The sequence below is a fragment of the Diceros bicornis genome, chromosome 1 (assembly GCF_020826845.1).
Source record: "Diceros bicornis minor isolate mBicDic1 chromosome 1, mDicBic1.mat.cur, whole genome shotgun sequence".
NCBI lineage: Eukaryota > Metazoa > Chordata > Mammalia > Perissodactyla > Rhinocerotidae > Diceros > Diceros bicornis.
This window is the reverse complement of record NC_080740.1, coordinates 85,862,112-85,874,125: the sequence shown is the minus strand read 5'-3', so window position 1 is coordinate 85,874,125 and position 12,014 is coordinate 85,862,112. Positions and strand designations below refer to the sequence as shown.

The window sequence follows — 12,014 nt, the reverse complement described above, 5'->3', positions numbered from 1 at the left end:
ATGTGCCAGGTCCAGTGCTTGGTACTTCTATGTAATGGTGGATGGCAGGTGTTATTACACCACGTGATCAAGTGAGGCCATTCAGCCGAAAAGGATGAACTGTCTTGCCCCAAATCCCACAGTAGCAGAGCCTCTGTGACTCCTAAGCCTGCACTTTTAACCGTTATCGTAAACTCAGGAGGAGCTTAGACTATGCAGGAATTCAGTTCTTTGCCTTACCCCTAAATTCAGCCGGGCTTTTTTGTTGTTGTTGTTTTTGTTTTGGTGAGTTCAGTGATAAATTTCTTTTCCCCTTTTGGTAAATTGAACAAATCGTCTGTAAAGAGCCTCATGACTTTTTAAATGAGCAAATAGCAACTGTAAACCTTTCAAGATCACCTTGTATATACTTCACAGATGGGTTAGTTGGTCTGTTTATATTCCTTTTATTAACTGACAGCATTTGCTTAGTTTGTAGAAAGGTATCCTTGGAATTTCACAGAGAGCCCTAGTTCTGTCAGCAGCACCCACTCAGCCCTAGAGAGCCCCCTGATTAATGGATTTGGTGACATAGATTATCAGGTCAGGAATTGAATTTAGATAACCTGAAGTTGTTTTCTTGTCTCCCTTAAAATAATATTTCTTCACAATTTCAGCAATTCTGAGAATGTGTAGGTTTTTCCAAAATCAAGTGTAATTGGTTTAAATAACTTGTAAAAACATAATCGTGTTCCCCATTAGCTTTTATAATATGTGGTTCAAATGCACTCCTTTCTCTCAAGGAAATGCTTGACAATATATAAAATGTTAACTTTTCTGCTAATCACAATCTCATTTTCCTTTCTAGGAAAATTAAAGTTTGGGACTTGCAAGCTGCTCTTGACCCTCGAGCCCCAGCAAGCACGTTGTGTTTGCGCACATTGGTGGTATGTGATCTGTTCCCTTGCTGGAGGATGGCACCTGTACACGGTCCCGCCTAGCTGTATCACTAGAAAGCGTGTGTCTCGCGCTGCATGCCTTCAGAGAAATGCACTCTTCTGTTAATTTTGTTTAGCCAAAATCAGAGAAATTGACATTTACATTACAGTGAGCTCTTTCCTAAGGAGCATTAATACAACTTAAAATATGAAAGTAGGCTTCCTGATTTTTAGGTGGACTGGTTTCCTCATCGAGCACGAAGTATTTCCTTCTTGTAGCTTTGGGAGATTTCTTAACATGAGTATCTGGTTATGTTATATTTTTATAACAGCACATTTTTGTGCTACTATGTTGGAATTTCCCCTCAATCTATATGCTGTGGATTATTGCCTTGGTATATAGGGATACTTTATTTTTATATGTTAATCCTGTTTTAGCAACTTAACCACGCCTCATTATTTTTAATAGTCTGCTTGTTTTTGTATTTTTGAGGAGACAGTCATTTGAAAATATTGATAGATTTTTTTTATTTTCAGTAGTTTTACCTTTTATTTCTGTTTCTTCACTTCTTGCATTGACTAGAACATGCAGAACTATAGTTAGGGCCCTTCTTGTTTTCTTCTTGATTTTAGTGTGATGCTTCTAATATTTTACCATTAACTTTGATGTTGGCTGTGGTTTGAGGTAGATATTCTTGGTCGTGTTAAAAACACTATCCTGGGGCCGGCCCCGTGGTCTAGTGGTTAAGTTCAGTGCGCTCTGCTTTGGCAGCCTGGGTTCGGTTCCCTGGCGCAGACCTACACCACTTGTCAGTGGCCATGCCGTGGTGGCGACCCACATACAAAATAGAGGAGGACTGGCGCAGATGTTAGCTCCGGGCGAAGCTTCCTCAGCCAAAAAATAAATAAATAAATAAAATAAAATGTTAAAAAAAAAAACCCACTATCCTTCTGGTTCTGGTTTTTACAGTGTATCAAGAATGGGTATTAAATATTGTTGTTTACCTTTCTAAGACCTTTTGTGAGATGATCACATAGTCCTTCTTTGATGTAGTAATGGACCAGGATCTAGGATACAAAGTTTAATTAAAGGAAAGGCCTAGAAGGAAAGCCAGAGTATTTGCTCCTGGGTGAAGGACGAAGCTCAGTCAGCTCTGGAAAGTTATTTAGGAAGCCTAGATGAGTAGCTGCATTTTCAGCCTGTGCCACATCCCTGATAGTGAGACAGGAGGGATTGTAAAGGCCTCATTTTATTAATCAAGCTGTTATGTTCCACAGGAACATTCTGGACGTGTGTTTCGGCTACAGTTTGATGAATTTCAGATCATCAGCAGCTCCCATGATGACACTATTTTGATTTGGGATTTCTTAAATGTGCCTCCCAGTGCCCAGAATGAGACCCGTTCTCCCTCCAGAACATACACTTACATCTCCAGATAACAGTCTGCACTTTACCCGTTTTGGGTGAGTACTTCCCCCACTTGTAATTTTGTAGATTGAATTCACCTTCCCTTTGGGGAAATTTTGTGATTTGGGTTCCTTTCTCAGTGATAGGAACCAGGGTGGTTAGTCTTTATTAGGTGTGTCAACTTTTGTAGAGTTGTAGTATAGGGCTAAATCTTTATGGTCACATCAAAATAAGGTCTGAATTGGAATCCTGCATATTGTGGATTTTTTATATTGGCAGACAACGTGGTTCCTGTTTTTAAAAACTTTTTCTAAATGGTTTCACAGGTCTTATCAATTTAACACCACTAAAGTTCCTCAAATTCTGTTTTGGGGTGTAAAAATCTCCATTTTCTCTTTATTTCCTGTTCTTCGGTTCTATCTTTTATTTAAAAAGAAAATCACCATCACCCAAATACTCGAAATTACCTCCTCCCCCCATCACAATCCATCCCCCACCACCGTTCCCTAGAAGAGGAATCAAAGAAGTATTTGTTGAGAGAACCCCTAAAACCCATGCTTTATCCATTAGACACAACAGGTACCCTGGAAGCAAAATTCTTTGCTCTGGTTACAGGAAGACTTAGAGTCATTATTAACCATTGATGATGGCATGTTGTGATTACCAAGGGTGGCTAGCCTAGAGGATGAGAAGCCTTACTTGGCTTTGTCCTAGGAACTGATGACCTGGTTCATCTGGAGCAGTAGTCCCAACTCGGAGAATTTTGCAAGGGTGCCAGTGAATCACATGCACATTCAACTTTGTAGACTGAATAAATATGTTTCCACCTGTTTGTACGACTATGTGTATATGTATGTAAAGACTGTGTGATTAATAAAGTTAATATTAAATTTAAAAAGTTACTTAATTCTTAGTGGCTTTTTATCATTATATATTTTACTATTCACTGAATATATTAAAAATGTAAAGAAAATCCATGTGCAGAATTGTGAAATTTTTTTGATGAAAAGATAGGGAACTGGTGGTTCCTAGATCACCAAGTTACTCCCTTTTCAGATACTTCTTATTGAAGTTTTTAAGATAAGGTAAATCTCCAGGAACTTTGTCTTCCCCGAAGCTCAGCAGACTACAGCCAGAGGCCATATTCCACTCACTGCCTGATGTTTTTTCCCTACCACAGCAAGCTAAGAATAGTTTTTAACACTTTTAAATACTTGAAAAAAATTAAAAGAAGAATAATATTTCATGACGTGAAAATTCTATGAAATGCGCATTCCAGTGTTCATAAATCAAGTTTTGTTGGAATACAGCTATGCTTGTTTGTTTGCGTATTGTGTGTGGCTGTTTCCATGCTTCAGTGGCAGACCTGAGTAGTTGTGACAGAGACCACATGGCCCGCACTATCTAAAATATTTGCTGTATGGTCCTTTAAGAAAAAGTTTGCTGACCTCTGGTCTTAGCCCTGTTCCGTCTATTGCTGATAAATCAAGGGTCTGCATCAGGAATGGCAAATACCTTTTTTCTTCATCCCAACTCAATCTGATCAGTAATGACTGGCTGGAGTACTGCCTTTGGAAGGATTCTGGGACCCCATGTGGACCCCAAAGGACTAAGTGCCATGATGGGTTGGCTATGTCTGCCTGAGTGTGAGAGGGGAGCCACAGTAGTGACCTGTAAGCCACAGGTATAGTTGCTATTCTTGTTCTCAAGTATATTCATACTGACTCTTGTGATAGTCACCGTCTCCCTTGCTGCTTTCTCTCTGGATAGATTCTTCATAAGTCAGTTGAAGAATCTATATGGCAGAATTTTTACATTTATTGAATGGAGTCTTAAGATGGACATTATAGGGAATTACAGAGGAAGAAAGCAAGGGTTTCTTGAATGATCACTCTTTCCACCCTCAACTTCCCTTCCTAAAAAGCCTAAGGAAACTATAAGGAAGGAGGAATGGACCCAAATGACAACTGGTTTTCCTCCTGGTCTTTCCTGTCTCTCTTCAGCCCGCTCTCCATCCTGCTACCAACTAGGGTCACCTGCGCCGCCTCTGCCATCCTCTGCCTCGCTGGCTCCCCGTTGTCTTCAGGATCAAGCCTTAACTATGTAGCGATTACCTTCTGTCTTCTCTACCCTCCCTCCTCCCTGCCCCAGTCTCCCATTACTCCCCCACAGAAGTCCAGTGCTCCAGCCAGACTGAATTCTGTTTAATTTCCCTAATGGCAGTTTAGTAATGTGGACTTCCACCACCTCCCTCCCCCTGCTGGTGGACACCCCCACTCCACTCCCGCCCTTTTACCTCATCTGACTTTGTTATTTGGTATTGAAATGGTTTGCATGCCTGTCTTCCTCACAAGGCTGTGGAGCCCCTTTTATTGTGGAAGCCCAGTGTCTACTAGGGTACCCGGTGTATTAGAAGCGCTCATTGATGTTTGTTGGGCAAATGACACCCAGGGCCAGCATGACACATTTGTGCCCTTTCTCCTTGGCCACACAAGAATTTGCCCATAAATAAAGAAATGTATGTGTAACTACAGTGTATTCATGCTGTCACCTTTGGCAAACATAAAGATAATAACTCAGTAAAAAATTGGAATAAATTGTCTAAACTGGCATAGTCAGGTACTAGATATATACCCTACATAGAAGGTACCTAGATATACACATCTCCCTCTGCCCTGCTCCCTTTCCTTCGCTATGCCCCTATTGTTGGTTTTTTAATCAACTTTACTGAGGTATGATTTGTGTGAAATAGATTGTACCCATTTAAAGTGTACTGTTTGATAACTTTTTACAAACGAATACACCCCTGCAACTACCTCCACAATCAAGATAAGAATGTTTCTATCACCCCTAAAATTGCCTTGTGTCACCTTTATAGTCAAAGCCAGCCCCCCTCACAGCCTTGGCAGGCACTGACCTGTTTCGATCACTAGATTAGTTTACGTTTTCTGCAGCTGCACTGTCCACTGTGGTAGTCACTAGCCACAGGTGACTATCGAGCTCTGCACAGCTGCACTGTGGCCACTGTGACTTGGGAACTGAATTTTTTATTACATTTTAATTGAATTTAATTGGATTTTTAATCACATTTAATTATGCTTTATTTAAACCTAAATTTAAATAGCTACATGTAGCTAGTGACTACTGTTTTTGGACTGGCATAGTTTTAGAAGTTTTATATTTTTAACTTTTACATTTAGGTCTTTGATCCATTTATAGTTAATTTTTGTGTATGGTATTAGGTAAGAATGTCATTGTTCTTGTTTTTTATACAATTATCTAATTGTTCCAGCCCAATTAAAAGACTTTCCTTTTCCCATTGAATTGCTTTCGCACCTTTGTCAAAAAAATCAATTGACCACTTATTTGTGGGTCTGTTTCTGTATTCTGTTCTATTCCACGATCTATGTGTCTATTCTTTCGCCAATACCACATTGTGTAATAAATATTTCAACTTTTTAAGAAATTGTTTTGACTGTTCTAGGTCCTTTAGGTTTTCATGTTCACTTTTGAATGAAATTGCCAAATTCTGTGAAGATGACTGCTAGGATTATGATTAGCACTGCATTGAATCTACAGATCATTTGGGGGAGAATTTCCATCTTAACAAATGTTGAGTCTTCTAATCCATAAATACAGTATATCTTGGTATTATTTAGGTCTTCTTCAGTTTCACTCAATCAGTGTTTTGCAGTTTTTAGTGTAGAAGTCTTGCACATCTTTTGTTATATTTATTCCATCCTTAACTTTTTCTTTTCTAAGCTATTCATTTCCCTCTGTGTGTTGCTTTAGCTGCATCCCACCTCTGCTTTTATTTTTCCATGTAAGCGAAGCACATAAAATAGAACATGGACAACTACAGCTATAGCTGAACTTCCGGAGGGAATAGGCTCAGGGGAGTAGGTTATCATAGAACAACTTAAGTGTACCTCTTTTGTATTTTTGATACGTTTTTGTGTCTTTACACTCTGTTTAAAGAGGCACATGAAAAAATCCAAGACATCCATGGTCCCCCTCTAGCGTATATAATAGATGAATTATGGAACATAGTAAACTTTCACAAATTGGTCAAGTTTTGTATATTATTTAAAAGTGCCCTGAAACAAGATTTCTTTGGTTGAGAAATGAAATAATGATCACCAATGCTATTTCTCTCATCGGCTGTGGTTGGAAAGGAAACTGTGGTGTTACTTCTTCCAGGCTCCCCCCGCCCCCCGCTTTGGGAACGTAAGAACAACTGCCTTGTTATGATCCACAATTATAAATCAGTGGAAAAATCTTATCTGCTTTTTAAGCAGCATAAGCAGTGAAACCTCAAATGTGTTTGTCTCTTCAAAGTGAATTACTTTTGACAACCTTGGCAGTCAACTTTATAGATTTTATTGCTCTTTTCCAAATTCTTTTCATTTATTGTAACATGAAAAAAATTATTACCATGTGATACTGTAAGATTTATGCATAATAAGAAACACTACCCTAATGATGATTTAACCTTGCAGTAAAATATTCACCCCTAAAATATAAGGTAAGAGTATTTCTAGATCAGGAATTTAGCAATAGATTTATTTGCCAAGTCGTTTTTTTTAATTAATAACTCCTAAGAGCTATATATGCAGTAGCTCTCTTTTTTATTACAAGACAATATAAGATCATTATTAGGAAATAAGAAAAAGTAGATAAGCCAGAAGAAGAAAATAAACTCCTACTCATGGTGCACCATTGTTAATTCCTTTGTATATATCCTTCCAGGCTTTTTAAAATTATGGTTGATAACTGTACATGTTTTTAAAGTGCCTCTTTTTCCTTTATTGTGAAATTGCTGCATGTCAACATTTGTCTAAATTATCGTTCTTAATGGCAAAGTAATACTCAGTTGTTTGGATATACCCTGTTGTTGTGTATTTGTGGCCCCCCGCCCCAAGCTTTTAACTGTTATAGAACACATTGCTGTGATCATTCTTTTAGCTTAATCTTTGCCTAACCCTTTATTACTTTTGTGTAGAATTCTAGAAATGTCTGCAGTATCTGGGTTAAAAGGTATGATGTTTAAAGATTTTTGATAACATAGAGTTATGTTGCCCTCCAGAAGAGTTAAATCAGTTTACATTACCACCAGCAGTGTTTGAGAGTGCCTACTTTTTATCTCTTTGTGTTAATATTTTTAAAATAATTCAGGTACTCTTAAATTTCCTTCATGGGAAAACAGTGGCAAATGAAATTAAACCTTTCTTGAACTTACTGAGAAGGTTTACTAAGATTCTTGATCTTTATGAAAATCGACAACCTTTTAGGAAAGTTGCCTTTAAAAAAGCATATAAGCTTTAAAAAAATCTGTCTCTTTTCTTTTTTTGCCATAGACATTTAGACCTAAAGGCGACTTTTAGATCTTCTAGGCCAATGGTTTAGTGTGGTATTTGGAAAGGGTTGTGACCGATTAGTGATTGTGAAATCATTGTAATGGATTTTCACTTTGTTTTGATGAAATTTTGAATAGAAAATGTCAGCCTGCATTGTACAGAGTAATGATAAAGTATTTTTTTATGATTATTTGCCTAGGGGTGTGTGTGTGTGTGTGTACACATATTTATATACACAGATGAATGTAGAGATTGTGATTAAAATGTGTTCCTGACTCAAGGTCATGGTCAAAAAAACATGGAACATTCAGTAGTCTTTCCCTCTACACTGTGTTGTCCTTTTAGAAACGATTTATTTCAAAAAGAAGTAATTTCTGATTATTAGCATTCTATTTAGAAGGGATACTTTATTTACTAGCTTTTGCATATTTTTGTTTCACGATGACAGATGAGGGCTCTCGGGTGGATGAGGCCCTTGTAGGCTCTGGATGTCATGAAAGATGATGCTAAATATAAAATCTAACATTAAGCATATTTTGATATATGCATAATTTTTAGCAGCAGCACTGAAAGAAGATAGGTTATAGGGTCAGTCATCTCTTTGAATCTCCTCTCTGTCACTTAATGGCTAATGCTTTGAACTAAACAATGTTTCTGAGCCTTAGTTCTCTTATTTATGAAGTGAGTATAATAGTTTCTACCTTATAGGGTTGTTGTGAGGTTTAAAGAAATATGATGCCTGGTATATAGTACACTCAAAACAACTTGCAGCTTCTGTTTTTGATGCTGACTATTTGAAAATCGGTAGTGTGTTCGTGTGTACAAGTACGTGTCTTTGTGGATGGGCTGTGGTGTATATGTCCATGTCTATCCAGAGTATCCGTCCTCACTCCGTTTGTTTTTTTTCTCTTTTTTTTTCAGGGTTTCTTAGTCTTGAACTACTGGCTACGTGGCTACCAAATGCCTAAGGGAGTTCTTCACAGCTGAGTTATGAAGCTGGAATTGGTTCTGGATGCTGGGTAGATGCAAAGCAGCCTGACTCTTCAAGTACCGACATTTCTCACCTCCGATTCCGGCCTCTACTTTGAGAAGGATACCTTAGCTTCACCGACTTCCAGTAGAACAGAAGCCTATTTCCGTCCCCATCAGTGAAAAAAATCTAGTGCTTCAAATGTAAATTGTTCGTATAAAAGGAACGTACAGTTTGTTTCACAGAAGTAAATTGACCGTCAAGAGAAGACTTGGCCTCTAATTTATATTGCTTTGCACTTTGGTCTGATATTAAGAAACAGCATTCTTCTTCGGTGAAATTTTGGGTGCCAAACACCTACCCAGAATGTCCAGGGCTTTCCTTTTCAGAAGTTAGCATTCTCCTTTTGACCGTCCAAGTCATTATGAATTCTGACTTGTGTTAGGAACATGTTGGACAATGGAAAAATTTCTCTGGATTGTTTTAGTAATATTTTTTGGATTACACTTTCTGTACCAGTTTCTTTTAATTTAAAGAACTATAAGCCAGGTTATATTATCTCCCAACAGGTAATATAGCTATTTTCTTTTATTAACTGTTCTCTGTACCCCAACCATCTCCTTTGGTAGAGTAACACCTTTACACATGTGCTTGCCTCCTAATTTAAAATACTGTATCCGCATGTAGATATAATGTACATAACAGTTTAACCTCAAGGTTGCTGGAGTCAGGGCCCCTGTGCCTGAGACACTAATACAGAGTGTGTGTGCACTTAGCCATGGGCTGGGCTCAAAAACCTGATACCAGGGTTGATGTGGATTACCTAGAACCCTTCCTGCAGTATTCATATGGTGTTTTTATTTTGTTGTTGTCAGTGTGTTTGTGTGGTGTGTGTTTTTAATGGGAATCTTGTTTTAAAATGTAATTTCTAAAGTTTAATACAAAATATTTTATTTGTTGTGGAGTATATACAATAGAGAGGTACCTTAAAATTTTTGTTGTTCTTTTCTTCATAAGTACTCCTGAGTACTAGTGCTCACTTCCCATAGTATTCATTTGACTTCACTGTCAAAGGTCATTATTCTGTGCGTTAGTAACCCTGGGAAGGGAAGAACAAGGCCCTATTGACTGGGTTTCCTGGCTCTAGAATTCATGCATCCTGGCTTTACCAGGATGTTAGCAGGGCCTGCCTGTATGTTGGAGCCTGTATACCAGGTCGGCTGGTTCAGAGGCCCGTCTTGAGTGGGAGGGTACCTCCTATGTGGTGCAAAGCCTCAAGCTCATGAATCCCATCCCTGTCATCTCTGGTGTCACCTGCTGCTGTGGCCCCAGCAGGTTATCCAAGCTCCTGAGTGCTCCGCAGCCTGAATGTGTGAATGGCACTATCACGCTGACCATGCATGGAAAGTGCTTTGGCGTCCGATGGGCACTCCTTTTCCCTTGTTCAATATGAGGTTTTGATTTGCCCCTTGCCATTGTTTCCAAAGATCAAGGAATGTCAGTAACATTTGAAAGGACCAATAAGAACCTCTGTTAGTTAAACCTCTTCCCGTGGAAGCACACTCTACTACTAAAGGGAAGGTCCCTGGGCTCTGGTTTGTCCTTGGCATTGAGAACGGTGTGGGGATCAACGTGTGTATGTGGTTTGTTTATTGGGTTGACTTTGCTTTTTAGTTTTTTATTTTCCTTTTTTTAAGAATTCATCCTTCCCTCCCACGTTACTAAATTAATTTCTATTTTTGAAAAGTTGTCTGAAAGTGTAAAAAAATAAATCACCATCCATAAGGTAGATGATGTAAGCTTGACAGTGGTTGTGAAAGTGGTTTAACTTTTCCCACTCTTCATCTTACAGCTTTAATGTCAAACTGCTTAGGAGAGCCCAGGGGGTGGGGTGGGGCAGGGAGGAAGCAATTCTTCTGAACAAATGGACTTTTTGTTGTTGTTTTTGCATGTTTAATATAGAAGTTCTTATTCCTTGGGAGATCATGGCCTTGGAATATGCACACAACCTTTGAATTGTGCCTACTAAATTATAGCAGGGGATTCTGGTACCCAAGGAATTGTGACTTTCTGGGATTATAGTAGTAATTCCCAGTCGTACTCTGGACTTTATTTTGCTAACCATAATTGAGCAACTGTAAATTACTGCTATATTAATGTTTTAAAGCACTGGGATAGTCTAATTCTAACTTGTAATTAATTATGTTTGCCAATTATCTGTTTGAAATAAATTTGTGTCTGAACAGCTATTGAAACTGTTAAATTGTACAGATATTATTCATGACAGCTTTGTACTGTGGAATGTGCTTAATAAAAAACAAAAAGTTTGACCTTTGTCCAATAAATTGCTAAGTAATGTCAATAAATCAAGTATGAGTATTATGCAGTACACCTAATCTGGCTTCATACAATTGTTACTTCACCTACTAGTTCAAAGCCAATACTCTTAATATAAAAGTGTTGCATTACTCTGATGCTCTGTTAAGAAATTTTTCAAAAAAACTGTTTTGTGCTCTCAGTAGTTCAGTGAAATACAATTAAAGTTTGTAGATTTGAAAAGTCATCTGTTCTGTAAAATGAGGTTGAGGGCACACTGTTTTTGGCCTTTGAGAACTTTGTATGGGGTAATGCCAATGCACGCCTTGGGTTTTCTCTGAAAGCTAGCTTGAGCCTGTGGAGCTGAGGGCTAGTTCAGACTTCTGCCAGCAAATCCGCTTCCTCCACGTACTGAATTGTTCAGAAGTTACTGTAAACATGTGAAAGTGGCCCCTTAAATGTCCCAAGTGGCCTGGGGTGTGAGTGGATCCTCTGGTACTTGAGGAAGGGAGGGGGTAGGGGTGTGAGAAGTGCGTCTGCAGCCCACCCCCCATGCAGCAGGCAAGAAATGGTTCAGTTTTCATGTCTGCAGAGTCGCACAGCGCGGGTGACTCTAAAGCAGAGACGGTGCAGTGAGTATATGCAGCGTTCTGCTCAGAAGTCCTGAATAGTAGAGTTTTCCAGATAACTAGATTTTCCCCCACTAGTCATCCGAATTGGTAATGGGGACTTTGAGGGTGAAATAAGAGTATGTCTATACAGTGTTGGCCCCAACCATTTTTCTTGTAAAAAATGTTTTTAAAATATGTAATATGCATATTTGTAATATGCATATTTTAATATGCATATTTGTAATTTGCTTAAGAAAACCAATTTACAGACCATGAAAAGTAAAAAGTGATTCTCCCTTTCACCCTTGACCCTCAGCCCCCCAATCATTGTTAATAAGTTTTTTGCATGTCCTTCGACAGATAATACGCTGTGTATAGAAGGGGGTGTGTATGTGTGTGTGTGTATATATACACACAGACATATGCCTGTGGCCCCACCTCTCCTCTGACATCAAC

General features: G+C 38.6%; 1 protein-coding gene across 13 annotated transcripts in view; it reads left to right on the top strand.

Moving 5' to 3' along the window:
* The window catches only part of FBXW11 (F-box and WD repeat domain containing 11), a 124,195-nt gene extending 113,090 nt beyond the window's left edge, over positions 1–11,105 (top strand). For all 13 annotated transcript variants that reach the window (XM_058545905.1, XM_058545968.1, XM_058545913.1 and 10 more), the window contains 3 exons: positions 827–905; positions 2,175–2,360; positions 8,583–11,105. In XM_058545905.1, coding sequence (XP_058401888.1) covers positions 827–905; positions 2,175–2,336 — 241 coding nt within the window. In that variant the 3' untranslated portion in view covers positions 2,337–2,360; positions 8,583–11,105. The remainder of the gene's footprint in view (positions 1–826; positions 906–2,174; positions 2,361–8,582) is intronic.
* Positions 11,106–12,014: the final 909 nt, after the last annotated feature.